This window comes from Sprattus sprattus, assembly GCF_963457725.1.
Source record: "Sprattus sprattus genome assembly, chromosome: 15".
Lineage (NCBI taxonomy): Eukaryota > Metazoa > Chordata > Actinopteri > Clupeiformes > Clupeidae > Sprattus > Sprattus sprattus.
In genome coordinates, this window is record NC_137913.1 from 4,107,991 (window position 1) to 4,135,532 (window position 27,542).

At 43.1% G+C, this 27,542-nt stretch overlaps 1 protein-coding gene across 1 annotated transcript; it reads right to left on the bottom strand.

The window, feature by feature from the left end:
- Window positions 1-1,438: 1,438 nt before the first annotated feature.
- LOC308375743 (uncharacterized protein) lies at window positions 1,439-26,813 on the bottom strand (the record flags this gene model as incomplete). Its single annotated transcript, XM_080851921.1, has 17 exons — window positions 1,439-1,989; window positions 3,752-3,811; window positions 4,122-4,281; window positions 5,958-6,053; window positions 8,911-9,078; window positions 13,563-13,582; window positions 14,956-15,115; window positions 15,318-15,551; window positions 15,778-15,873; window positions 16,371-16,973; window positions 19,028-19,378; window positions 20,249-20,391; window positions 23,563-24,345; window positions 24,650-24,809; window positions 25,224-25,457; window positions 25,689-25,784; window positions 26,226-26,813. 17 exons carry the CDS (start codon window positions 26,811-26,813, stop codon window positions 1,439-1,441), a joined length of 4,503 nt encoding a protein of 1,500 aa, XP_080708047.1.
- Window positions 26,814-27,542: the final 729 nt, after the last annotated feature.

A 27,542-nucleotide genomic window follows, 5' to 3' on the forward strand; every position in this document is an offset into this window, starting at 1 on the left:
GATCACTCAGTGAGAGAGAGAGAGAGAGAGAGAGAGAGAGAGAGAGAGAGAGAGAGAGAGAGAGAGAGAGAGAGACTGTGTTTGTGTGTAACAGAGAGAGGAGAGATCACTCAGTGAACTTGGCACACCATCTCTGCTTGACCTTACAGGACACTCGTCTCTGCAAACAGGCCTCTCTGCTTGACCTTACATGACACTCGTCTCTGCACACAGGCCTCTCTGCTTGACCTTACATGACACTGGTCTCTGCAAACAGGCCTCTCTGCTTGACCTTACATGACACTGGTCTCTGCAAACAGGCCTCTCTGCTTGACCTTACATGACACTCGTCTCTGCACACAGGCCTCTCTGCTTGACCTTACATGACACTGGTCTCTGCAAACAGGCCTCTCTGCTTGACCTTACATGACACTGGTCTCTGCAAACAGGCCTCTCTGCTTGACCTTACATGACACTCGTCTCTGCACACAGGCCTCTCTGCTTGACCTTACATGACACTTGTTTTTGCACACAGGCTTCTCTGCTTGACCTTACATGACACTTGTTTTTGCAAAACTGCTGCATGTTCAGACACACCAGTGTATTTTTCGAGAAGGCTTTCAATGCCTTTTTATTAGCCTTTTCTAATACATAACAATGGCATGTTCATCTTGATACTGGGTGCCATTGGCATGTCCCTCCTCGTGCCAGTGGCATGAACTTCCTGATGAAACATGCTGATTAAAAAGTGAACCCCCTCTCACAGGCAGTATATCTCACCTGTATCTCACCAGTATATCTCACCTGTGCACAGGAGTGTGCACAGGTAGGGCTGGTAGTCCATCCAATCATGTCATCTGATCTGGGATGAATTAAGTGATTGGACTGGCTTTTGCCAGCTCTGCAGCTGCCAAAGATAACAGATTTTTTAGTCAAATCATTTTGATTTATTTATTGCTATTGGGATGATAAACAAATTTCAATACATTTAAAAAAATAAAAAATCACACACACACACACCAAGAAAATTAGGCCAAATTGAATGCCAGTCTATAACTGTTTATTGACCATTTTGCACCAGAAACATTTAAAAAACATACTGGTCTCATTACAAAGGTATTAATTGAGAAAAAGGAACACATTTCATTAAGATTTACTGCCATGGTACATAATATTGTGGTTGTCATATAAAACCAGATATCAGAACATGTATGCAATAACAGAGGGACTAAACACTTGGGAGAGTGAGGTTATGCAACACAGAGCTCATCAAAACCTTTCACACACAATGTCTTATGTCTGCTGTGGTGATACTGCATGTGTTACAGCAGAGGTCTAGAGGTACAGATATTGTAATAGCTAGGGTCCAGACATGGGGGAATGGCTTCAGTCTGTTGTTGTCCCAAAAATCAAAGATTCTAAGGCCCAGCTGCAAGATCCTTAGGAATGATAGATGTGTTCAAGTATGTGTTGTGTGAGATGTTTGGGCTAACAGCAGCTTCATTGATGATTTAAGATACCCTAGATAAAACCCAGGGTAGAGTGTGTGAGTGAATGTGGTCTGAACTCTGTGCAGGAGGGTCATTGTGTCAGAGATGCTGTAGAAGGCCAGAGTTCCTGCCCTGTGATCCACATACACTCCTATTCTGGAGCTGGCCACTAGAGGGAGTTTAGTCAGTCTATAATTGTGCCAGAAATAGGAGCTGCTGCTGGAGAGGCCCAGACTCCAGGACTGATCATTATATCCAAACAGACACTCTTTATCCTCTCCTCTCCTGCTGATGCTTTTATATGAGACTGATATATAACCCCCCTTCCCACTCCACTCAACCTCCCAGTAGCAGCGTCCAGACACACCCTCTCTACACAGCACCTGATCCCACTCATCAAATCTCTCTGGATGATCAGGATATGACTGGAGCTCTCTTCTCCTCTCCATCCTCCTGTTCCCCTCAGATAGATGGAGGCGCCTGTGTACTGTGTTTAGATCCAGTGTGAGGTGGCAGGAGTCTGATGGAGGAGAAGACAGGACAAACTTAGGTATTTATAGGTTTTTAGGTGTGTGTGAGTGTGTGTGGTTGTTATTTTATAGGATTCTTTATGTGTGGGGAATTAGATTTATATCAGTAATTCTTTCTGTGAGGGAATGTTTCACTTATAAGTGAGATTTGTTTTGTGTGTGTGTACATTCTGTACATGTTTGTGCAAGTGTACATGTGTGAATGTATGTATTCAAAAGTGAGTATGGTTATGTCTGGGTGTGGGTGGGTGTGTGTGTCTGTGTGTCTGTGTGTGTGTGTGTGTGTGTGTGTGTGTGTGTGTGTATGTGTGTATGTGTCTGTGTGTGTGTGTGAGTGTGTGTGTGTGTTTGCCTGAAAGGAGGCCTTTGTATGAATAATTGATGTTGAATTTATATTTGTGTTTGTTTCATTTGAGTCCTTTATGTGAGATTTGTCCTTCGTATATAAGGGTGTGAACGTGTTCAGTGTCTTTGTATGTGAAAGTCCATAGATGTGATTGGTTGTATGTATGTGTGTGTGAGAGATAGACAGAGAAAGAGAGAGAAATACAAATGTCTCTTTCTTCCTCTCCTAGACTAGACTATCTTCGCTGTGGAATGCTGCTCGAGTCTCTTCACCTGATCTACTTGTAGAATCCCTCAGCCTACACCTACTCACCCCAACCACACTGTCATGAATTTGTGTTGTGTGAGATTCTGTTCATGTTTGCATTAATGCTTGTCTACATTTGTGTGTGTGTATTGTGTAATTGTGTCTGAGTATGTGTGACTCGTTGAACTGATAGCTTTATTACAGATCTCACATACATAGTAACAGTGCATATTTTATATCAGCTGGATATCAATGTCAATTTATGGTCCTAGTTTTTGCCAGTTCATGACTTCATGGTCCAAATGTGCCTAAGAGATGCACGCAGAAGAGTGTGTCTGGTCTGATCTTCGGCCAAGACCTAAAACACCTTGCAGAGATTGTGCAGGAGTCAACTATGCTGACAGGAGTCATGTGGAATTCGTGCCGGCACCCCCCATTCTATACCAAGGGGAGACAGGTGGTGTAAGGGGAGACAGGTGGTGTGAGGGGAGACAGGTGGTGTAAGGGGAGACAGGTGGTGTAAGGGGAGACAGGTGGTGTAAGGGGAGACAGGTGGTGTGAGGGGAGACAGGTGGTGTAAGGGGAGACAGGTGGTGTGAGGGGATACAGGTGGTGTGAGGGGAGACAGGTGGTGTGAGGGGAGACAGGTGGTGTAAGGGGAGACAGGTGGTGTAAGGGGAGACAGGTGGTGTGAGGGGATACAGGTGGTGTGAGGGGAGACAGGTGGTGTAAGGGGAGAGAGGTGGTGTAAGGGGAGAGAGGTGGTGTGAGGGGAGACAGGTGGTGTGAGGGGAGACAGGTGGTGTGAGGGGAGACAGTGCCAACTGATGAGGAAAACTGAGTTAAATTAAGTGTGTGTGTGTGTGCTGATGAGAAGAACTGAGTTTAAATAAAGTGTGTGTGTGTGCTGATGAGGATAAGGGAGTTTAAATAAAGTGTGTGTGTGTGTGTGTGTGTGTGTGTGTGTGTGTGTGTGTGTTGATGAGGAGAACTGAGTTTAAATTTAGGAAAATGGAAAAAAAGACCGTTTCCTCTACCCATGACCTATAACAGCTATACTGAAATGTTGAACTGCTATAACATGTAGGAGCATGTGACTGCTACTGAAACTTGACTTGTAATAAAATAAATTGTATTAAATGTGTTTGTGTCAAACTCACATTGTAGGAAATCCTCTCTGGTTGTAGGTTCAGGAGGCACAACAGCCTGGACTTCAGTCACTATTGAGAGAAAAATAATTATTACATCAATCTTCTGTTTTTATGATGGGAGTACATTTGTGTTCTCTTGTTGAGGGACATTGTGAGTCTCCAGCTTCTTCAACCTTAAAGACCCTCTTAAGACAAGTAAACATGGAGACACCTGTAGAGTATCTCAGCTTCACCGACATACAAAGGATATGTTACAAATATGATACATTTAGAAATACAGGTTCCTGAAGTTCACAATCACATTGAGCTTATCAGTACAATCCAGAGGGAAAGTATAGTAAGCAACTATATGTAAACATATGCAAGTAATGTTATTAACCTGATGCAGATATCTTCACAACTTCCTCCTCGCAGAAATTCTCCAGCTGCGTCTTGAGTGAGGAGACAGATTTCTTCACAGCCTCAAAAGAGAGGCCTTGGTTCACAGAGATGCCGAATAAGTCTTTAGACTCAGGTGTCTCACTGACCGACTGGAAAGTCTAAATAAAGAAACACAGAGATAGAGATAAAAAGAGAGAGAGAGAGAGAGAGAATAGCTACATTCTCAAAATAAAGCATCCACATATAAGTACGTTGTAAGTTTCAATACAGTTGATCAGGAACTATTTTGTTAATTACAACTAAATGCTTCAACCATTACAGTGCACACGGGACTCTTAAGTTAGATATTATCCTCTGATGTTTGAGATGTGAACTAAATGTAACATTATGAGTATCTGGGTGCAGCCTAAGCCTAACCTGGATATCATCCTTTGATGTGTGTGTGCAGCATCTGGATGTGGCTTCCAAATGATCGCGTTACCAAGGACAGTCTTGGTGGCTAAGATACGTTGTCTAGGGGTTAGTCTGATGTTAGCTGTGTCCCTCCTCACAACGTACCCTAAAGCAAAGCCTCACCTACGTAATACACACTATCCCTCCATGATGTAAATACATGATAGTGGGATCTTACCTTGTGCAGATGAGTGTGTGTGTGTGTGTGTGTGTGTGTGTGCGTGCGTGTGTGTACTGCCTGCATGTGTGTCTGAGGGCACGTTCACACTGAGCTACAGGTGCAGCCAATTCAAAAATGCCTTGGCAAAGCCGCGCCGAGCAAAACAGCCTGGTGTGCCTGTGAAGCGGGTCTGCGTGCGCAACGTGGAGATCAAACGTAATAAAAAAATGGATTCAAGCAGTTTCAATTGTATAGTTCCTAGTAGTTAAATAGCGCCAAAATTAAAGTTTCATGTTTGCCATCGCCATCATCATACGTATTTGGTTAAATGTTATGAATCCCAAATGAATTCAACACAAATGGTTGCCCAAATGCCACTGGTTTGCCTTGACCTACATGTGGCCTGACCAAAAAGGCAGTTGTACACACCTGTGCACCTCAAGTGCCTCCAAACAAACCGTGAGCCATGATGTCAGGGCAGATGTGCTTTTATCAATTAGCCACAGGAAGTGACATCACTCAAGCCCCGCCTGTCAGTCTCATTACTCATCGTGATGAATTCATAAACGTTCTTTATAGACACCGTAACTGCATGGGGTAAGGTGTCTGTTCAAATGTTGTGGAGTGTGTTTCAATAATGATAATAATAAAATAATCTGGAAAAGTAGAGATCCTTGAAGGAAATATAAAACTGAAAAAGATTTCCACCTAGGAATATATTCAGCATAAATCAGTGCCCTAAAACTTTCTGTGCACTAATTTTCCAACATCAACAGTTACCTTGAGGAAATGAGTGTGATCCTTTGTGTGTGAAAGCTGCTCCAGCTCAGCATCTCTCCTCTTCAGCTCAGCAATCTCCTGCTCCAGTCGCGTCAGGAGTCCTTCAACCCGACTCACCTCAGCCTTCTCCTGATCTCTGATCAGCTCTTTCACCTCAGAGCCCCTTCTCTCAATGGAGCGGATCATCTCAGTAAAGATCCTCTCACTGTCCTCCACTGCTGTCTGTGCAGAGCTCTGTTAGGAGACACCCACAGAGGTAAGTGAAGGAGCAAACTCACTCTGGTGTGACTGGCTCTTCTTGTTCAAATGACCAAGGGCAAATCCTGTCAAACCATGGCCTTCTGTGATGGTCTGTATCATATAGAGATGGCAGCATAACGGGGATAACACAATAACAAGCGATTGCTGAGCCAGCTGTTGTCTTATGTGGTCAGCTCTCACCTTGAGAGTCTCCACAGCCTTCCTCAGCTCCTGCAGCTCCTTCTCTCTCTCCTGGATTCTCTGCTGGAATCTCCTCTTGGTCTGCCCCAACTGCCTCTGTTTAAAAAACAGAAAAACAGCCTCTTTGATGATCTAACATCAAACATGACGACTGAACATTTATAAGCAAAAACCTTCAAGTACATTTACATTTTTTCAAGAGATTTAATGACACAATGAAGCAGTCGCTATAATCTTCAAGTGAAAATCAGGATAAAGCCATGAGCTACGTTTAAATGATGTCATATTGGGAGTGTGTGGTCCACGTTATGAGTCACGATTGCATGTTTGGTTGGCTGTGTCTTTATTTAGGACCCCTCATTATTGGAACTCTGCCAGGCAATGCCCCCTTGACTGTGCTTGGCCCTTATGGTTGCCTTGCAATACGTTGATCCGTTATCCTTCACGGATCCCCATTCAAAAATGTTAAACTTGTCGAGGAAACGCATGCGTCAGCCAATCAAATCGCATTTCGTGCAAGTAGGACAGAACAACATAACATCACGTTTATGCTCACGTCTAAAGAGCGTGAAGCTCAAGAAAAAAAAGATGGCAATGTAAAAAAAAAAAGCGGAAAGAGCCAGACTTAAAGCAGCACAGCGGAGGAATTGCTAATCGCTAACGAGATGCTAGCAGCTTAACCTAGCGAAACCTGTTGAAATTTGATTACTTTGACACTATGACAAACTAGTGAGTCAATGTAAGTAAGGTACATACAGTTGGTAGCTGCTAGTTTGTGATGAACTCGTGTTAATAGGTGTGAATATTAACTTGTGAATATGAAGTCCTTCATACGAAGTTGCATGGCACAAGCACCCTGAGGGTTTCTACCTTTTCCCATTATAATTTTAAGAGTTAAATCGAGGAAACTATAACATCAGCTAGATTACCAGCTATCATTTCATGCAAATTGAACTCTTCTTATTAAATCGTTTAAGGTTATTACGTTTCCTTAGCTAGCTAAATAGCTTGCGTATCAACTGGATAACCATAGCAACCAGGACACACAACTTTAGCTGCATTTAAGTTTAATTTCTCAAAATCAGCTTAACAATGAAAAGCAGTCTCCTTAAACCCAGTTTGTAAGGGGTTGCGCAATCTCGCTGTCTGTTTGAACAGGACATGCGCAAATTCAGCGATTTTAATTATAAAAATGCTCAAAATTATTGGAATCATGCAGAAATGACATTGATAGCACAGATCAGTAGAGAAATATTCATATTTATTTAATTTTGTAATTTTTTCACGATGACCCTGCCTCCCCTGACCTCACGTCCCTGCATTTGTAGTATATTGTTAAAGTGGTCTGTAAATCGGGGATTATGTTTGTACCTGGCAACTTTATGAGTGATGTGTGATCGCAAGACCTGTGTGTGTCATAATCAGTAAACGTTACATCAAAGTTGTTCAACACGAATCAGCCTACGAGTACTTTTATCCCTGAGCTAAGAAGTACAACAGCATTCTCCATATTAAACGGCATTGAAGCCCCGCAATTTTTTGGCTGTTATTTTAAGGTAAAATTGCTAATCCTAACCCTGAAGTACAATTGCTAAATAGGCCCACTGTTTCTTTAAAGACTGGTGAGGTTCGAGATATTGTTCTAGTAGATCTAGTATTACATTTAGTTAGTAGGCTACGTAAAAGAGCCCTCATATTGGGTGACCAGATTTTAATTTGTGAAAAGAGGACGCTTTGTCAAAGGACCCCGCCCCCTCTCCCACGACGGAGATTTAACATATTTTTCACATGCAGATGACCCCGCCCCTGACAAAGTTCTCACATATTTTTCGCATGCAGATGTCATGTACTATTGTAAACAATGCAACAAGGTGCTCAGTGTTGCCAGATTGGAAATGGCTTAGTACTGTACCCAAGGCTCAAAACTATCGTATTTGGAGGATAATTATTATACATCTGGCAACACTGTGAAGGCGGTCGATCAAAATGACAGTTCTCTCTACAGCCACTGTTAAAGAGGGGGTTCGGGAAATGTGTATTCACTGAGGGTCATCCGATTGGAATGGAATGGAGACATGGATATCCAGTTTGATTATTCACACCGTGTACTGCATTAACAAAAACGAATGAAATTAATTGTAGGTGGGTGTATGATTGGATGTGTCTGCGAGTGTGTGTGGTTCTGAAAGTAAAGTACAAACAGAAATATACATTAATAAACAACCCTGTAGTGACATTTAAATAATAAAATATACAGGGAGCTAACAGTAAGACGTCGACCTCTTAAGCAATGACATGCTACTGGCTTAACCTAAGATAAAAAAGGACATGCACGTTAAATTAAAGACCGCTGAAAAGTTTGCATAGGTAAACTTCAACACTCGTATTTGTACGGGTTTACGGACAGTGCCATCATGATATATTAATTAAATTACACTCCTCGTTGCAATAATATGCAAACTTAACTATCACAAACACATAATGACGAGATACAAAGTCAGACATGGACACAAACACAAAAAAAACAAAGTCCAACGTGGAATTATGTGAAATTATTGCTCGAAGCGAACTGCCACTCCATCTATTTATGCAATGAAGCAAGACCTTTAAAATATACCGCGTGGACTGGAGTCACATGACCAACGCAAGTACCAAATATGGTCATTTTCCGTAACACGCTCTGTCTAGGCAACTTAACAGATAATTACTATGGTCTTTTTAACAGCCAAAGCTCGCGCAAAAAGGTGGAACGTAAGGGACATACCGTTTCCAAAACCTGTTGGTGAAAGACCCTGAGAAACACAGATATGCGACGAAAAAAAAATCTTGGACAACTTTTGAATCCCTGCCGGACACATTTTTTAGGTCTCGAAAAGAGCATGTCCAGGTAAAAGGACGTCTGGTCACCCTACCTCATTTAAATGTTGGAAATACATGTAGCTCCAGTACTGACCTGTTTGTCTCTCCGTTCTGCTTCAACGGCGACTGTGTCATGGCCTTTATGTTCGTCCACCATTTCAGCAATCAGAGTATTTTTGTAGACTTTAGGTCTGGGAGTGAAGGTGCGTTTGCACAGGGGGCAGCTGTAGACTCCTCTCTGATCATCCTGATCCCAGTAGCCCTCAATGCAACACATGCAGAAATTATGTCCACAGGGAATAGTCACTGGATCCTTCAGCAGATATAGACAGACTGGACAATTGAATAAGTCCTCTTCTTTCTTTCTTCTTTTGTTAGCCTCTGCCATTGTGTTTACTTTCTCCCACAACCACAAGCACACTAAGAGAAAGACCCGCCAACTTGAACGACTTCCTGTTTGGGTGGGGGCGTGTTCGTCCAAACATCGTCATTGACAACTACAGAACTTTGACTTAAAAACCAAGTTCTTTACAAACGCTGACTTTGAGAGAATATTGCAATTCATTTCCCAATATTAATGACCTGAATAAACAGCCAGAAATCAGTTTACTGTCTCTTTACAAAAAATGTATATCCGCAACAGATATTTCATAGGAAATTGAACTTAAACTTTGCTTGCAACAAGGTCGCCATGTAGTGGACATTCAAGTCACATGAAAGAAAACGAAGAGAAAATAATGATGCCATAGTTTAACGTGTGTGAGGGGCGGGGAAGCTGTATTAAATCTAATGACACTCAGCAAAACTATTCAGGATATGACTGGAGCTCCTCTCTTCTCTCCACCCTCCTGTTCCTATCAGACAGATGGAGGTTTCTGTGTGCTGTGTTTGGATCCAGTGTGAAGTGACAGGAATCCGATGGAGGAGAAGACAAGGGTTTCTGGGGTTGAGATACAGCAGGGTTTCTTTGGATGATAATTTGAGTTCATTGAGTGTGTGGGTGTGGGTGTGTTTGTGTGTGACGACTCTTTGTTGTTGTTGTTAAGTACTGTTGAGTAAGGTGGTGTACCCTGATGTGTTATAGTACACAGTGTTGGTTGTTTCGGTATAATTACTCGTGACGTTAAGAGGTCTGGCCATCGTGAAAAGTCCCAACCCAGTAGCACCAGGAATGTAACATGTTGTCCTGCGTACGACTGAGATTATTACCTTTGAAGCCTGATAAAGTGCAGGACTGATGAATGACAATGAGAGGGAGAGTTGTGTGCTCACACCTATACACTTTGTATGACACCATATAAGAAATACTGAATCAGTTGAATTTCACAGATCATTTTATTAAGTGACTATGGGCCTCCATCCACCAGAAATAAGAGTACATTAGGAAACATTTAATGCCAGTCTATAACTGTTTATTCGCCACTTTGCACCAAAAATTATAATATACTTATCAAGAAATACAAAAACACATTTCATTGGGTATCAATTGTTGGATGAATATAGTCTCATTAAGATTCATTGACATGGTACATATTACATAGCACATATTGTGGTTGTCATATTAAACCAGATATCAGAACATGTATGCAATAACAGAGGGACTAAACACTTGGGAGAGTGAGGTTATGCAACACAGAGCTCATCAAAACCTTTCACACACAATGTCTTATTTCTGCTGTGGTGATACTGCATGTGTTACAGCAGAGGTCTAGAGGAACAGATATTGTAATAGCTGGGGTCCAGAGGTGTGGGAATGGCTTCAGTCTGTTTTTGTCCCCAAAATCAAAGATTCTCAGGCCCAGCTGCTAGATCCTTAAGTGTGAGTGATGTGTTAAATGATGTGTGAGATGTATGTGCTTAAAGCATCTTGATGTGTCAGTCACAGCAGCTTTACTAATGATCCAGATTCATAAAGCCAAAACCCAGGGTAGAGTGTGTGAGTGAATGTGGTCTGGACTCTGTGCAGGAGGGTCATTGTGTCAGAGATGCTGTAGAAGGCCAGAGTTCCTGCCCTGTGATCGACATACACTCCTATTCTAGAGCTTGCCACTAGAGGGAGTTTAGTCTCTTTATGATTGTGACAGTAAAAGGAGCTGAGGCTGAAGACATTCAGACTCCAGGACTGATCATTATATCCAAACCCACATTCATCACCCCCTCCTCTCCTGCTGATGCTTTTATATGAGACAGATATAAAGACATCCCCACTCCACTCAACCTCCCAGTAGCAGCGTCCAGACACCCCCTCTCTACACAGCACCTGCTTCTGCCCATCGAATCTCTCTGGATGATCAGGATATGACTGGAGCTCATCTCTCCTCTCCACCCTCCTGTTCCCCTCAGACAGATGGAGCTTTGTGTGTGCTGTGTTTGGATCCAGTGTGAAGTGACAGGAGTCTAATGGAGGAGAAGACAGGACAAACTTAGGTATTTATATGTTAGGTATGAGTGTGTGCTTGTGTTTGTTGTTATTTTATATGAATCTTTGCATGTTGGGGATGTTTTTTCTTTCTGTGATTTCTTCTGTGAGGGAATGTTTCAACTATAACAATATATATATTGTTTTTTGTGTGTGTGATTCTGTACATGTTTTTGCGAGTGTACAATATCTGTATTCAACAGTTCAAAAGTGAGCATGCTTATGTCTGAGAGTGTGTGTGTGTGTGTGTGAAAGACTTTGTATTTGTCTTAAGGAAGTCCTTTGTATTAATGATTGATGGTGAGTGTGTGTTTCGGTTTCGGAGTATTTCGGTCTGATTCATTTGATTCCATTGTGTGAGATGAGTCCTTCATATATAGGAGTCTGAGTCTAACATTGAATTTGTGTGTGTGTGTGTGTGTGTGTGTGTGTGTGTTTGATTTCTCGTGTTTGTACTTGTGTGCATGGATGGTTTCCTTCATTTGTGTGTGTGTTGTGATGGCCCAGACGGTGAGCAGTGCCCCACATGGCTGAGTACAGCCAAACAAAGGCAGTTAAGAGGCATGGTGTTGGATGGGCGGTACTACCCCAGAGGATTCTCATAGGTCTCATGTGTGTGTGTGTGTGTGTGTGTGTGTATGGTGTTGGATGGGCTGTACTACCCCAGAGGATTCTCGTAGGGAACTCCTCCCCACCCAGGTGTCTCTGGTTGTCCCTCACAGGTGCACTGAATCAATCAGGCAATCAGGAGCCTTTTTAACCTCAAGCAGAGGATACAGAAGCCAGACTGTCTTGAGCTACTGAGGAGTGAGAACCAGACGCCTTCCAAGACAGTCCAAGACGTGCCTATTTCTCCCTTGCCTCAGGAAGAGCCTGACGGAGCCCCTGACGCCAACGGCCAGCCCGGTGGAGATCTTTGGGTTACCTTTTTCCGCCCCCTTCCCCTCTGCAGTTTGTAAAATAAACTCCTTAGTTCTTTTCACCACAACACCTGTGTCTGACTGCTCTTTCCAGTTTTGTATACCCACTGTTTGCCCTTGCAAGGCCAGGCTCCCACAGAGTGTGTGTGTGTGTATGCATGTGTGTATGTATGCATGTGTGTATGCATGTGTGTACGCATGTGTGTAAATGGAGTTTTTTTTTATGTATGAATGACACTGACACACATGATCCAGTTGCTCTATATTCAAGAGTTTGTGTGTGTGTGTGTGTGTGTGTGTGTGTGTGTGTGTGTGTGTGTGTGTGTGTGCGCACGTTGTGTGTGTATGTGTGTTTACATGGATGTAGGTTTGAATTTGTATGTGGGTTTGATACTATAATCATGATTCTATGATCAGGAGTGTATCCCTGAGTGTGTATGTGCACATTGTGTGTGTGTGATAGCTTGCTTGTCTTTATGTCCAACTTACACTGTGAGAACTCCTCTCTGGTCACTGGTTCAGGAAAAACTGCCTGGACTTCAGACACTGAGACAGAAAACATCACATTTCAGCCCATTAACCTAAGTGAAGAGGGCATTCATGAACACAACAAGCTAATTTTTCAATCACATAATATGCTCATATATAAAGAATGCTGACTCTCCTGTTGTGTTCACAGGTCTGTTGGATCCACATCATTATTATTATTATTTTTTAATTACATCCACAAGACATTATTTAAACACTGAAGAGATGTTGACTTCCTTATAGATTTCTACAATCTTTTGCACTTTTTGCACTAAACACATTCACCATATCACTAGAATATGTGAACTTAACTGTGGATACTTTTGCATTGCTTTGATACAAAATGTATTCAATGACCACTTCTTCCTAAATTCATGGTTACCTGTCTCAGTCAATGTTCACCACCAGTAAAACTGTGTGCAACTAGAGCAATTTTGCAGACATTTAGAAACTCTGCTCAGAACAGCTCACTTCAAAACTGGACACAATTTAGAAAACTATTGATGGAAATATGCAGTATTCAACAGACAAATGAATACACTTGAAATAAAACAAGATTATTGTCATTGTTTGCAGATTATGTGTTCAATTTCATGCTTTGTGTTGTTTGTTTGCAGCCTTGTTACCAACTATACAAAAGTGCTACAGAACAGCATTTGCAGTGAAATGGGCACAATTTATAACTCTGGAGCCCAACCACACCTCCAAGCCTCCTACGTCTCGTAGCTGAAAGAGGGTTTTATTGAGATCAAATTATATCAATACAGTGAAACTATTTCTGTGCTAGACCCCGGATGTAAAGGCTTAGAGGCTGTAAGTATCAGTCAGTAATGACTTACTGTTTGGTGGCAGCAGGTCATTAGTGTTTGTTCTTCTGACTGGAAGCTCAGGATCAGCATCTGGGATCCCAACACAGAGAGACATTCATTCACCCAGGATCTGAAGACCAGACTCACACACTTATTTTCACATACTGACTAGGTCCATATAGTTTTAGCTGGCTTCATCTTCGGGTTTTTTGTTTCAGTTTATGTATGTTTTTATCAACTGTGACAAACCTGTGAAAAGACGTTTCACTTCAGCTGTGAAAGCAAATGTAATTTCTAAGGCAACTGCGTTTTCTTTCACTAAGGGTTATTCAGCTTTACAGTGCTTAGATATAACATAAAACCAGAACTGGTGTCCAGGAATGTAACCTTAACCCTGTACAAACCTGATCAGTGTTAATGCTAATGATAACAATAGAATGTTTGTGTGTGTGTGTGTGTTTATGTGTGTGCAGGGGCGGAGATCTCATTTCATTGTAGGGGGGGACAATACACAGTAACATTTCAGAGAGTAATTCCAGGGGGAATTACTTGGTTTCACGAGAGCTAGCATAAACTGCTAAATACCGAATTTTCTTATCACATTTAAGAACAGAAATTCGAAGTGATTTTTGAATTATCTAAACGGCATTAAAAACACGAAAAATCTACTCACTTCTTCACTTGTTCTTACTGCGTTCGAGAATGAGGTAAATCTCTTTACGTATCGAGTATCATAGCGGGAGTGACAGGGGAGAGAGGGGGAAACAATCTCACAACCTGACCGTGTACTGGGCAGATTGACTGAAACACGGAGCTGACGGTAGCCCCGCCCGTTGGAAACAACATGTGAACCAAACCACTTTGAGTAATAGGGGGATCATGATTTTTCAAAACTTAAGAAGCACATTGTTTTAAGTTTATAATAAGCACCGCTTGTGTCGTCATGCGTTTATTTCATATTACTATTAAAAGAATTACATTTAATGAAATAAAAAAATAAAAATGTCCTCCAATGTTTGTTGGGGGGGACAACTTTATGATGGGGGGGGCAAGTCCACAGGATTTCAGCCTATGTGTGTGTGTATCTGTGTGTGTGTGTGTGTGTGTGTGTGTGTGTGTGTGTGTGTGTGTGTGTGTGTGTGTGTGTGTGTGTGTGTGTGTGTATCTGTGTGTGTGTGTGTGTGTGTGTGTGTGTGAGAGTGTGTGTGTGTGTGTGTGAGAGAGAGTGAGTGAGTGAGTGAGTGAGTGAGTGAGTGAGTGAGTGAGTGAGAGACAGAGAGAGGGAGAGAGAGAGAGAGAGAGCGAGAGACTCACATTCTAATGACTGGGTGACCTGGATATTCATCACTGTTGAGAGATACAGAAAAATACAGACAAATTAAGCCTCGAAGATGGGATCCTTGTCCTCTCAAACTCTGAAATATGTAATTCATCATAGAGTCAATTTCTACATGTTTACCCACCTGCTTCAGATATCCTGTCTTCTTCCTGACTGAAGATGTCATCCAGCTGCACCTTCACTCCAGAGACAGACTCCCTCACAGCCTCAAAAGAGACATTTTGGGTGAAGGTCATGCTGGGTAAGTCTTTAGAGCGAGGAGAGTCTCTGATTGACAGGACATTCTACAGAGAGAAATACATAAAAGGTCAGGCAGACATTTTCCCAAAGGCTGCAGACATGATGGGTGAATTCAGTTGGTTTAGTGTGTATGCGTTCATGTGTTTAGGTTTGTGAATATATTACACAGATCACACATCTTTTTTGTGTTCTTATCATATAAGTTATCCTAAAACCACACGGATGCTTTATTTCAAATTCTATTACCTTGATCAAATGGATATGATCTTCTGTCTGTGAAAGCTGCTCCAGCTCAGCATCTCTCCTCTTCAGCTCAGCAATCTCCTGCTCCAGTCGCTTCAGGAGTCCTTCAGCCAAACTCACCTCAGCCTTCTCCTGAGCTCTGATCAGCTCTTTCACCTCAGAGCGCCTTCTCTCAATGGAGCGGATCATCTCAGTAAAGATCCTCTCACTGTCCTCCACTGCTGTCTGTGCAGAGCTCTGTAAGGAGACACACAAAGAGGAGGGGGACAGGACACAGAGGTAAGTGAAGGGGGAAACTTACCTGTGGTGTGACTGGCTCTTCTTGATCAAATGACCAAGGGTAAATCCTGTCAAACCATGTCTCAGTGATGGTCTGTATCATATAGAGATGGCAGCATAACGGGGATAACACAATAACAAGTAATTGCTGAGACAGCGGTTGCGTTATGTGGTCAGTTCTCACCTTGAGAGTCTCCACAGCCTTCCTCAGCTCCTGCAGCTCCTTCTCTCTCTCCTGGATTCTCTGCTGGAATCTCCTCTGGGTCTGCCCCAACTGCCTCTGTTCACCATATTATCGGTGGATTGTTAACAAAAATGATGCTCAAACATTACACATGACAGCTGAATATTTATAAGCAAAAACCTTTAAATACATTTAAGTCTTTTCAAGAGATTTAATGACACATTGAAGCAGTCCCTATCATCTTCATGTGAAAATCAGGATGAAGCCATGAGCACCTCTGAAATAAACAGCAACAAAGTTAGCGGCAAAGCTATCTCACAACCTTTAGAATAGAACATTATTTTACGTGTTAAGAATATTTTCACTCTAATGCCGACAGGTTTATCTTTCACTGTTTTTACCCAACACTGGACCTTGCACCTGATAACAATTTTCTGATTCTTCCTTTCTCTAACGGGCAAAGTCATTGCGGAAACAGCCAGACTTAAAGACTAGTGAGATAGTATTCTTGTAGTTATAGTATGACATTCACAGCTAGTATGTATCAGAGCCCTCATAGAAAGGTTTGACACACATGTAGCTCCAGTACTCACCTGTTTGTCTGTCCGTTCTGCTGCAGCAGTGACTGTGTCATGGCCTTTATGTTTGTCCATCGTGCACATTAAGCAGATCCAACTCTGATCATTTCGACAAAATATTTCAAAAACCTTCTTATGATGAGAGCAGATCCTCTCCTGTAGCTGGCCTGTGGCGTCAATCACTGAGTGTTTTCTTCCTGGGTTGACATCATTGTGAACTCCAAAGTGAGTTTCACAGTAAGACAACAGACAATCCATACAGGACTTCACAGCTTTGAGTTTTCTCCCAGTGCAGACGTCACATTCCACATCTCCAGGTCCAGCAGTAGAGGGAGTAATTGGAGAAGCTTGGATTCTGGTCTTCCCAAATGTCTCCACCATTTCAGCAACCAGAGGATTTTTTTCTATTTTAGGTCTGGAAGTGAAGGCGTCTTTGCACAGGGGGCAGCTGTAGACTCCTCTCTGATCCTCCTGATCCCAGCAGCCCTCAATGCACCTCATGCAGAAATTATGTCCACAGGGAATAGTCACTGGATCCTTCAGCAGATCTAGACAGACTGGACACGTGAAGGAGTCCTCTTCTTTCTTGAAAATAGCCTCTGCCATTTTGTTTGCTTTCTTTCACAACCACAATCGCAAGCACACTAAGAGAAAGACGTGCCAAGTGATACTTTCCTTATCACAAGAAAAGGGTGTGCTGAGGAGTGGCTTCCTCGTTGTCATTGTGCGTTGGTCTTTGGAGTCCAGTTCAAATGTTCAAATGGAGGCGGGGAAATAGGTGTGTGTGTGTGTGTGTGTGTGTGTGTGTGTGTGTGTTACACCCCTGAAAAACAGGGATAAATAATATCAAGCCGATGTTTCCCCAGTGAGAACAATCATCAAACACAGAGTTTACCAACAAGCAACAGGTTGGCTGCAGTAGAATACAAACCTCATTTACATTCCACCATATTTAAGCAACAACCATATGCAGTAACTGAATAGACTGTCACAAAACCAATAAAAGTGACTTTCGTTCACACACGCTACCATATTTAGTAAAACTTTACACCCACTTACTTAAATGTTTCATACAAACTCTCCTGAAACTCGAAAATAGGCCTAATAATAACAAGCCTAATAAAAACAAGAGTGAAAAATACTTAAGAGTGTAAAATATCCACAATATGCCTGTTACCTGAGTGAGAACATTTACCCGCATGAGGAAAATCTCCGCTGGATCCGTGGGTGGACACAAAAACAATCGATCTCAGGCTGGCAGATGTAGAGTACCGTACAGATCACTGATAATACCATTATACCTCAGCTCGGAATAATAATGAATGGAGTAAACAATGAATGAATTATAGATGTTTTGCACAAACACACACACCCACATATATACATACAGCAGAAACATGCATACTACCAAATACACACACACACTCACACACACACACACACACACACACACACACACACACACACACACACACACACACACACACACACACACACACACACACACACACACACACACACACACACACACACACACACACACACACACACACACACACACACACACACACACACACACACACACACACACACACACACACACACAGAAACATTAGGTTTACCTACCATGTCTGTTCTTCATAAGAGTTTACTAAACTTTTGAGTGCAAAGTAATAGAGCAGGCTATCAGGTGTGTGTGGCTTACATTGTAAGAACTCATCTCTGGTCAGGTTCATGAGGCAGAACACTCTGAACTTTAATCACTGTGGAGAAAAAGAAACTACAATGAGTGCAAACTCTCAAAAATATTACAGTAACTAATAATGACGATTTGAATCACAGCAATAAACCTAGATCAGAAACAAGAGGTTTTACACATATGAACCAAGTTGGCAAAAGTAATTTGCATTCCATACATACATGCTTGAGATCAAAGCAGAGGAAACATATTCCAGACATTTAGCTCCTAAATAAAATAGTGAAAGGTTTTGCATTCTTACAAAAGTTTCCCAGTCTCTCATTCAGTGACAGACTGCTTCACCTGATCAAAGGCGCTGGTTGACCTTGATGGGTCACACATAGACTAAGAAGTCTACAGGCAGAAAGCTGAAGAGGGGAAACATAGAGTAATATACTCAAACAGGAGAAGTCACTGATTCATTCCTTTGGGAGAGTGCAGCATGAATGGGAGTGCATAGCATCAAGTGATTGGAAACAGTGACCCCTAGTGGCAACATCTAAGACATTTTTTTTTTAAAATCATAAATAGCCCAACAGAGAAGGCAAACATGGTGGTGTTTTGGATCCAGCAAGTAATGATGGTAGATTGTTATCCCTGTATATTCTAAATGTGTAATGTGTTCATGTGTATTAACAGTGTTGCTTAAGGCAAGAGGGCTTCTACTTCATAGAATAGCAGTTATAGTTTGTGGTTGTAGTTACTTTTAAACATTTAAACTACTTGTACAGCCTGTACCACTGACTCACAGCAGACTTAATGTTGATGGCCAATTGAATTTCAGTCCAACCCAGTTTAGGAGGGCACCATTTGTACCTGAGGGAGATGGCTTGTGTTGAGTGGGAGGGAGCACCGGCCCAGACGAGCGTCCTTCCTCAGCTCACCGATCTCCTCCTCCATCCTCCTCCTCCTCAGGAGCTCTTCAGCCCGCTGCAGCTTGGCCTCCTCCTCCTCCTCCTCCTCCATCCTCCTCCAGGAGCTCTTCAGCCCGCTGCAGCTTGGCCTCCTCCTCCTCCTCCTCCTCCAGGAGCTCTTCAGCCCGCTGCAGCTTGGCCTCCTCCTCCTCCTCCTCCAGGAGCTCTTCAGCCCGCTGCAGCTTGGCCTCCTCCTCCTCCTCCTCCTCCAGGAGCTCTTCAGCCCGCTGCAGCTTGGCCTCCTCCATCCTCCTCAGCTCTTCAGCCCGCTGCAGCTTGGCCTCCTCCTCCTCCTCAGCTCTTCTCTCTATGGAGCGCAGGAGGGCACTGAAGATCCTCTCATAGTCCTCCACAGCCCCCTGGGCACAGCGCTAGTAGGGGACACAGAGGAGGTCAGAGGAAGTCTGTGTGTGGACTTCACAGGTGTCCCAGATAGTTACTTTAGCTTAAAGGTGCAGTACGTGATTTATCTTTTGTCAATTTCAGCCAAATTCACCTCAGGGTCCTCTAGCTGTTTGTTAAGTGTGTGTATGAGCACAGTCCTGGCATGGCAAATGGGAACCAAAGGTAGTGGCTCAGACCGAGCTGTTAATCATTTCAGCCAATCACACGATACTTCAGGAGCACAGACGGAAGGGGTGATATTTGATTGGTGGGTGAGCACAAAGATCAACAACCTTCAGCTAGAATAGCGGCCTTTGTTTAAAGAGATAATGTTAGTTCTCTGGGTGAATGGAGGACAGAGGCCCAAAACAAAAGAAGACAGAGACATAAGAAGACATCTGTCTGGTGTATGGCTGCATGTCATTCACTGAATTACTGCCAACTATATCACATGTGTCGTATTAGTCTGAGCTGTGGTTTATAATATGAGTGTCACTGATGACTCACCATAATGGGAATGAATGCCAATCCAAAATCCAGGGTAGAGTGTTGAAGTGAATGTGGTCTAGACTCTGTGCAGGAGGGTCACTGTGTGAGAGATGGTGTAGAAGGCCAGAGTTCCTGCCCTGTGATCCACATGCACTTGTATTCTGAAGCTGGCCACTAGAGGGAGTTCAGTCTCCTCATTACTGTGTCTGAAAGAGTTAGCAGATTTGGAGCAGTCCAGGTTCCAGGACTGATCGCTGCACCCAAAGCCACATTCATGGCCGTGTAGTTTCCTCCTGATGTCTTTGAAGGAGGCTGCGACGGAGACCTCCTCCCCACTCCACTCCAGACGTCCCCTCTCTGCACAGCACCTTCTCCCAGACGTCAAAGCGGTCGGGGTGAGAGGGGTATGACTGGTACTCGTCACAGTGTGCCACCCTCCTGTTGCCCTCAGACAGGCGAAGCTTCATTTGCTCCGTGTTTTTGGGGGAGGACACAAAAGAGATGGGTGTGTCTTCATCACACACCACACACACACACATCAGCATAACAAACATACTAGGAAACACACACACCCACACCCTAACACATATCCACACACACACACACACACACACACACGTAAACAACATACATACTAGCCAACACACACACACATACACACACACACACACACACACCTTAAGTTTACCTTCCATGTCTGTTCTTCATAACAGTTTTCTAAAGTTTTTGAGTGCAAAGTAATCCTAGTTACGGCAGGCTATCAGGTGTGTCTAGCTAACATTCTAAGAACTCGTCTCTCCTCCATGCTGAAAGAGACACCAAGGCTCCGATACTGCTGACACCAACCCAACCACTCCACTCATCAGCCCAGTAGTAGCATACAGATACACCCTCTCTACACAGCACCTGATTCAACACATTAAATCTCTCTGGATGATCAGGATATTACTGGGCCTCCTCTCTCCTCTCCACCCTCCTGTTCCCCTCAGAGAGATGGAGGTCTCTGTTTGCTGTGTTTGGATCCAGTGTGAAGTGACAGGAATCCGATGGAGAAGACAAGGGTTTCTGGGGTTGAGATACAGCAGGGTTTTCATTGGATGATCTTTTGAGTTCATTGAGTGTGTGGGTGTGGGTGTGTTTGTGTGTGATGACTCTTTGTTTTTGTTGTTAAGTATTGTTTAGTCGTGTGGTGAGTGTGGTGTCCCCTGATGTGTTTTAGTACACAGTGAAGGTTTTTTCAGTATGAATACTTGACGTTAAGAGGTCTGGCCATTGTGAGAAGTCCCAACCCAGTAGCACCAGGAATGTAACATGTTGTCCTGCGTACGACTGAGATTATTACCTTAGAAGCCTGATGAAGTGCAGGACTGATGAGTGACAATGAGGGGGAGAGTTGTGTGCACACACCTATGCACTTTGTAACACCATATAAGAAATACTGAATCAGTTGAATTTCACTTATTTATTTATCCACCCACCAAACATAAGAGTACATTTGGGAACATTTAATGCCATTCTATAACTGGTTATTCGCCACTTTGCACAGAAAAAAAATCATTTTAAAACATAATGGTGTCATTATATTGATATTTATCAAGAAATACAGAAAAACCTTTCATTGGGGGTCAATTGTTGGATGAATAGACTCATTAAGATTTACTGCCATGGTACATAATATTGTGGTTGTCATATAAAACCAGATATCAGAACATGTATGCAATAACAGAGGGACTAAACACTTGGGAGAGTGAGGTTATGCAACACAGAGCTCATCAAAACCTTTCACACACAATGTCTTATGTCTGCTGTAGTGATACTGCATGTGTTACAGCAGAGGTCTAGAGGTACATATATTGTAATAGCTGGGGTCCAGAGATGGGGGAATAGCTTCAGACTGTTGTTGTCCCCAAGATCAAAGATTCTCAGGCCCAGCTGCTAGATCCTTACCTGTGAGTGATGTGTTAAATGATTTGATGTGGGAGATGTATGTGCTAAGAGCATCTAGATATGTCAGTCACAGCAGCTTCACTGATCCAGAACCTAGTCCAAACCCAGGGTAGAGCGTGTGAGTGAATGTGGTCTGGACTCTGTGCAGGAGGGTCATTGTGTCAGAGATGCTGTAGAAGGCCAGAGTTCCTGCCCTGTGATCCACATACACTCCTATTCTGGAGCTGGCCACTAGAGGGAGTTTAGTCTGTTTATTGTTGTGCCAAAAAAGGGAGCTGCTGAGTGTGAGTCTCAGACTCCAGGACTGATCATTATATCCAAACCCACACTCAACGTCCCCTCCTCTCCTGCTGATGCTTTTATATGAGACTGATATATAAACCCCCCACCCCCCACCCCAATCAACCTTCCAGTAGCAGCGTCCAGACACACCCTCTCTACACAGCACCTGAGGCCACACATCAAATCTCCCTGGATGACCAGGACATGACTGGACCTCATCTCTCATCTCCACCCTCCTGCTCCCTTCAAAAAGATGGAGCTTTCTGTGTACTGTGTTTGGATCCAGTGTGAAGTGACAGGAGTCTGATGGACAAAGGTTTTGAGTGTGTGTGTGAGAGTTTGTGTGTGTGTGTGTGTGTCTGTGTTTGCACTCCCCATGTATACTCAAGGACATTGTGCACCCAGACACACATCCAGACACACACACACACACACACACACACACACACACACACACACACACACACACACACACACGCATACACACACACACACACACACACAGACACACACACACACACACACACACACACACACACACGCATACACACACGCATACACACACAGACACACACACATACACCCAGACACACACGCACACACACACACCCAGACACACACACATTCAGGCACACATGCATACACATCCATACACACACCTAGACTTAACGCACACACCCAGACACATTCATACACACACACGCCTACACACCCAGACACACACACACACCCAGCCACACACACACACACACACCAAGACACACACATCCAGACACACACCCAGACACACACGCATACACACCCACACACACACACATCCAGACACACACATCCAGACACACACCCAGACACACACGCATACACACCCAGACACACACACATCCAGACACACACTTAGACACATACGCATACACACCCAAAGTCATGCACACATGCATACACACAGACACACACAGACACACGCATACAGATACACACACACACACAGACACACAAATACCAAACACACACACACACACACACACACACACACACACACACACACACACAAACACAACATGCAGTCGCACTGCCTTTGCCTACCCTACATACTACTTCACACTACATACACTATTGCAGGAAGTCATTTTAGGACACGAACACAGGCTGGAGGTACATAGACTTTGCATTGGTGAGCGTCACGAATCAAAGGCCAAACACGTGGAACAGCTCCTTATCAGCAGTTATAGGAAGCATGATGGTCTAGTAAAGACACTGTTTCCTCTCCCATGAACTAATTTCTATCAGCCATAATGAAATGTTGAACTGCTTAAACATGTAGGGCCATGTCAGTGCTACTGAAACTTGACTTGTGATTTGGAATAAAGTAAACTGTATAAAATATGTTTGTGTCAAACTCACATTGTAGGAAATCCTGGTTCTGGGGTTCAGGAGGCAAATCTGGAGACTCCACTGGTTCTTCTAGACCCTATGTGGGCATTCTGTCTGGGCCAGGTGCCGTCCTCGTTCTTCCGCTCGATCACCAGCACCTGACCCTGGAAAAGGCCAGCCTCCTGCACAGTACGGTCCGGCTTGTTCAACGGCTCGTAGGTGTTGTGCATGTATTTGTTCCACAATCGTGTCTCCTTTCCCATAGGGATGTCAAAAAGCGACCTCATTTCCTTTTCAATTGTATCAATTGTATCCGCTCTGCTGAAATGTCGTGTAACCGTATTGTCCATATTATCGTTTTCACACAAGTTCAGCTCCAGCAGATACACTTCCACTTTACAGTGCTTGATAAACATGCCAAACTCTATTACCTTTCTGCCAATGGGCTTCTGGCCCTCAAGACAGCCATACCAGCTGACAAGCTTGGTCCATGCCTCTGTGGGCATCAGGACATAGTCCAGCTCATCTATGAGGTGCTCTTTTAATGTCTGTGTGTCGTCATCTGAGAAAAGGCCTGAATTGTCTATTGGTCCAGGATAGAGGCTCTGATCGCCAACGTTGTACATATCCCAGCTATCAAAGCCAACATATTTCTTCCACTGCTTGAACCATTGACTGTCAATCAAATACCACTCATCTCCCTTTCGGTGTGTCGTTTTCAGTAGAGCCCCGATGGTCTGCTTTTGAAATTGGGTTGAAGTTATCTGGGCCGGCACCGGCTCAGCATCAGCGTCTGCCACGTTACCCGAGTCAGGACCGCCTCGCTCCACCATCGTGCAGTGAACGAACGCCTGGACTTTAGTCACTATTGAGAGAGAGAGAATCATATTAGAAACAACACTGACTGGTGTTAATGTCAACATTAGATCAACCTTCTGTTTTTATGATGGCAGTAAATGTGTGTTCTCTTGTTGAGGGACATTATGAGTCAGCTTCTTCAACCTTAAGACAAGTAAACATGGAGACACCTGTAGAGTATCTCAGCTTCACCGAAATACAAAGGATATGTTACAAATATGTGACATTGAGAAATACAGCTTCCTCACGTTCACCATCACATTTAGCTTATCAGTGCAATCCAGTAAACATATGTGAGTAATGTGATGTACCTGATGCAGATATCTTCATGACTTCCTCCTTGCAGAAATTCTCCAGCTGTGTCTTTAGTGAGGAGACAGATTTCTTCACAGCCTCAAAAGAGAGGCCTTGGTTCACAGAGATGCAGGATAAGTCTTTAGACTCAGGTGCCTCACTGACTGACTGGAAAGTCTTAATAAAGAAACACAGAGATAGAGAGAAAGAGAGAGGAGGAAGAGATGACAGAGATGGAGAGGAAGAGAGTAAGAGATTAGCTACATTTTCTAAATAAAGTATCCAAGTATAAGTAAGTTGTAAGTTTAAAAGTACAATCTAATGTACAATGTATTTAATGACAAGTAAATTCAGTTGATACAGTTGATCAGGAAACCTTTTGTTAATTATATAAACTTTAACTATTACAGTGAACACGAGTCTCTTAAGTTAGATAAAGATTAGAACAAGCTTCTTTCTGGAAACTTAGAGATCCTAAAAGAAAATTCAACAATATCTTAATTGAATACAAATTTCCACCTAGGAATATATTCAACATAAATCAGGGCCCTCAAACATTCTGTGCACTAATAATCCACCATCAACACTTACCTTGAGGAAATGGGTGTGATCCTCTGTGTGTGAAAGCTGCTCCAGCTCAGCATCTCTCCTCTTCAGCTCAGCAATCTCCCGCTCCAGTTGCTTCAGGAGTCCTTCAGCCCGACTCACCTCAGCCTTCTCCTGATCTCTGATCAGCTCTTTCACCTCAGAGCACCTTCTCTCAATGGAGCGGATCATCTCAGTAAAGATCCTCTCACTGTCCTCCACTGCTGTCTGTGCAGAGCTCTGTTAGGAGACACATAAAAAGGAGGGTGGCAGGACACCCACAGAGGTAAGTGAAGGAGCAAACTCACTCTGGTGTGACTGGCTCTTCTTGTTCAAATGACCAAGGGCAAATCTTGTCAAACCATGGCCTTCTGTGATGGTCAGTATCATATAGAGATGGCAGCATAACGGTGATAACACAATAACAAGCGATTGCTGAGCCAGCTGTTGTCTTATGTGGTCAGTTCTCACCTTGATAGTCTCCACAGCCTTCCTCAGCTCCTGCAGCTCCTTCTCTCTCTCCTGGATTCTCTGCTGGAATCTCCTCTGGGTCTGCCCCAACTGCCTCTGTAAAAAAGCGTAGCGTAAAATTATAAAAAAATCGGTCATAATTAATATCGGTGGATTGTTGATGTGATGAACAAATATCCAACATGACTACTGAACATTTATAAGCAATTTGAGTCTTTTCAAGAGATTAAATGACATATTGAAGGAGTTGCTATCATCTTCAAGTGAAAATCAGGATGAAGCCATTAACAAAGTTAAAGAAGAGCAAAATAGCATTTTGCACAGAACATTTTTTTCACTGTTTTTACTCAACACTGGACCTTGCACCTGATAATAATTTACTGATTTTTCCTTTCTCTAACGGGCAAAGTCATTGCGGAAACAGCCAGACTGAAAGACTGGGGAGATAGTATTTTTGTAGTTATAGTATAACATTCACAGTTAGTTCATATAAGAGTCCTCTTTGACTTTTGACACACATGTAGCTCCTGTACTGACCTGTTTGTCTGTCCGTTCTGCTGCAGCTGAGACTGTGTCATGGCCTTTATGTTCGTCCATCGTGCACAGATAGCAGATACAACTCTGATCGGTTCGACAAAATATTTCAAAAACCTTTTTATGATGAGAACAGATCCTCTCCTGTAGCTGGCCTGTGGCATCAATCACCGAGTGTTTTCTTCCGGGGTTGACATCATTGTGAACACCAAAGTGAGTTTCACAGTAAGACAACAGACAATCCAGACAGGACTTTACAGCTTTGAGTTTTCTCCCAGTGCAGACGTCACACTCCACATCTCCAGGGCCAGCAGTACATGGAACAGAAGCAGCAGCTTGGATTCTGGTCTTCTTGATCTGTTCCACCAGCTCAGCAAACATTTGATTTTTGCTTAAAACGGGTCTTGGGGTGAACGTCTGTCTGCACTGGGGGCAGCTGTAGACTCCCTTCTGATCTTCCTGATCCCAGCAGCTCGTAATGCAGCCCATACAGTAAGTGTGTCCACAATTAGTAGTCACTGGATCCCTAAGAAGATCCAAACAAATCGAACATGTAATAAGTTCGTGGTTAGTTGGAGCCACTTCTGCCATTCTTCGTTTGTGCTGTGTAACGCTTCACAGGTTTTCATTTAGTTTCGTTTCGCCTGAAATCGGTGCATAACTTTGAAACGACTTCCTTGTTGGGTGGGCGTGTTCGTCCAAACATCGTCATTGACATCGACAAGGACTTTGAATTAAAAACAAAGTTCTTTGCAAACGCTGACCTGTAGAAAATACTGTCATGCATGTCCCACTATTTATGAACTGAAGGAACCAACAGAAAGCAGTTTGCTGTCTCTTTACAAATATTGAATATCCACAACAGAAATTCAAAGGAAATTGTAGTAAAGCTTTAATTTCAACAAGAAGGTCGCCATCTAGTGGATATGAAATACAAGTCATATGAAATAAAACGAAGAGAAGATAATGATGTCATAGAAGTTGAATGTGTGTGAGGGGCGGGGGAGCTGTAATGAATCTAGTAACACTCAGAAATCTCAAATGCTGCAACAAGTGTTACTCTAATCACCTGGAGGAATTATTTGTGATCGTCTGTGTGTGAAAGCTACTCCATCTCAGTATTTTAATAATAATAATAACTAGAAAATGCATTTCCTGAAGGAAATACCAGTGCATGAAATGCAAAAGTTAAGAAAGGAAGAAGAAAAGAAAGAAGAGTGAAAGAAGGAAAGAAGAGTGGAAGAAGGAAAGAAGAAAGGAGAGAAGAGAGGAAGAAGGAAAGAAGAGTGAAAGAAGGAAAGAAGAAAAGAAAGAAGAGTG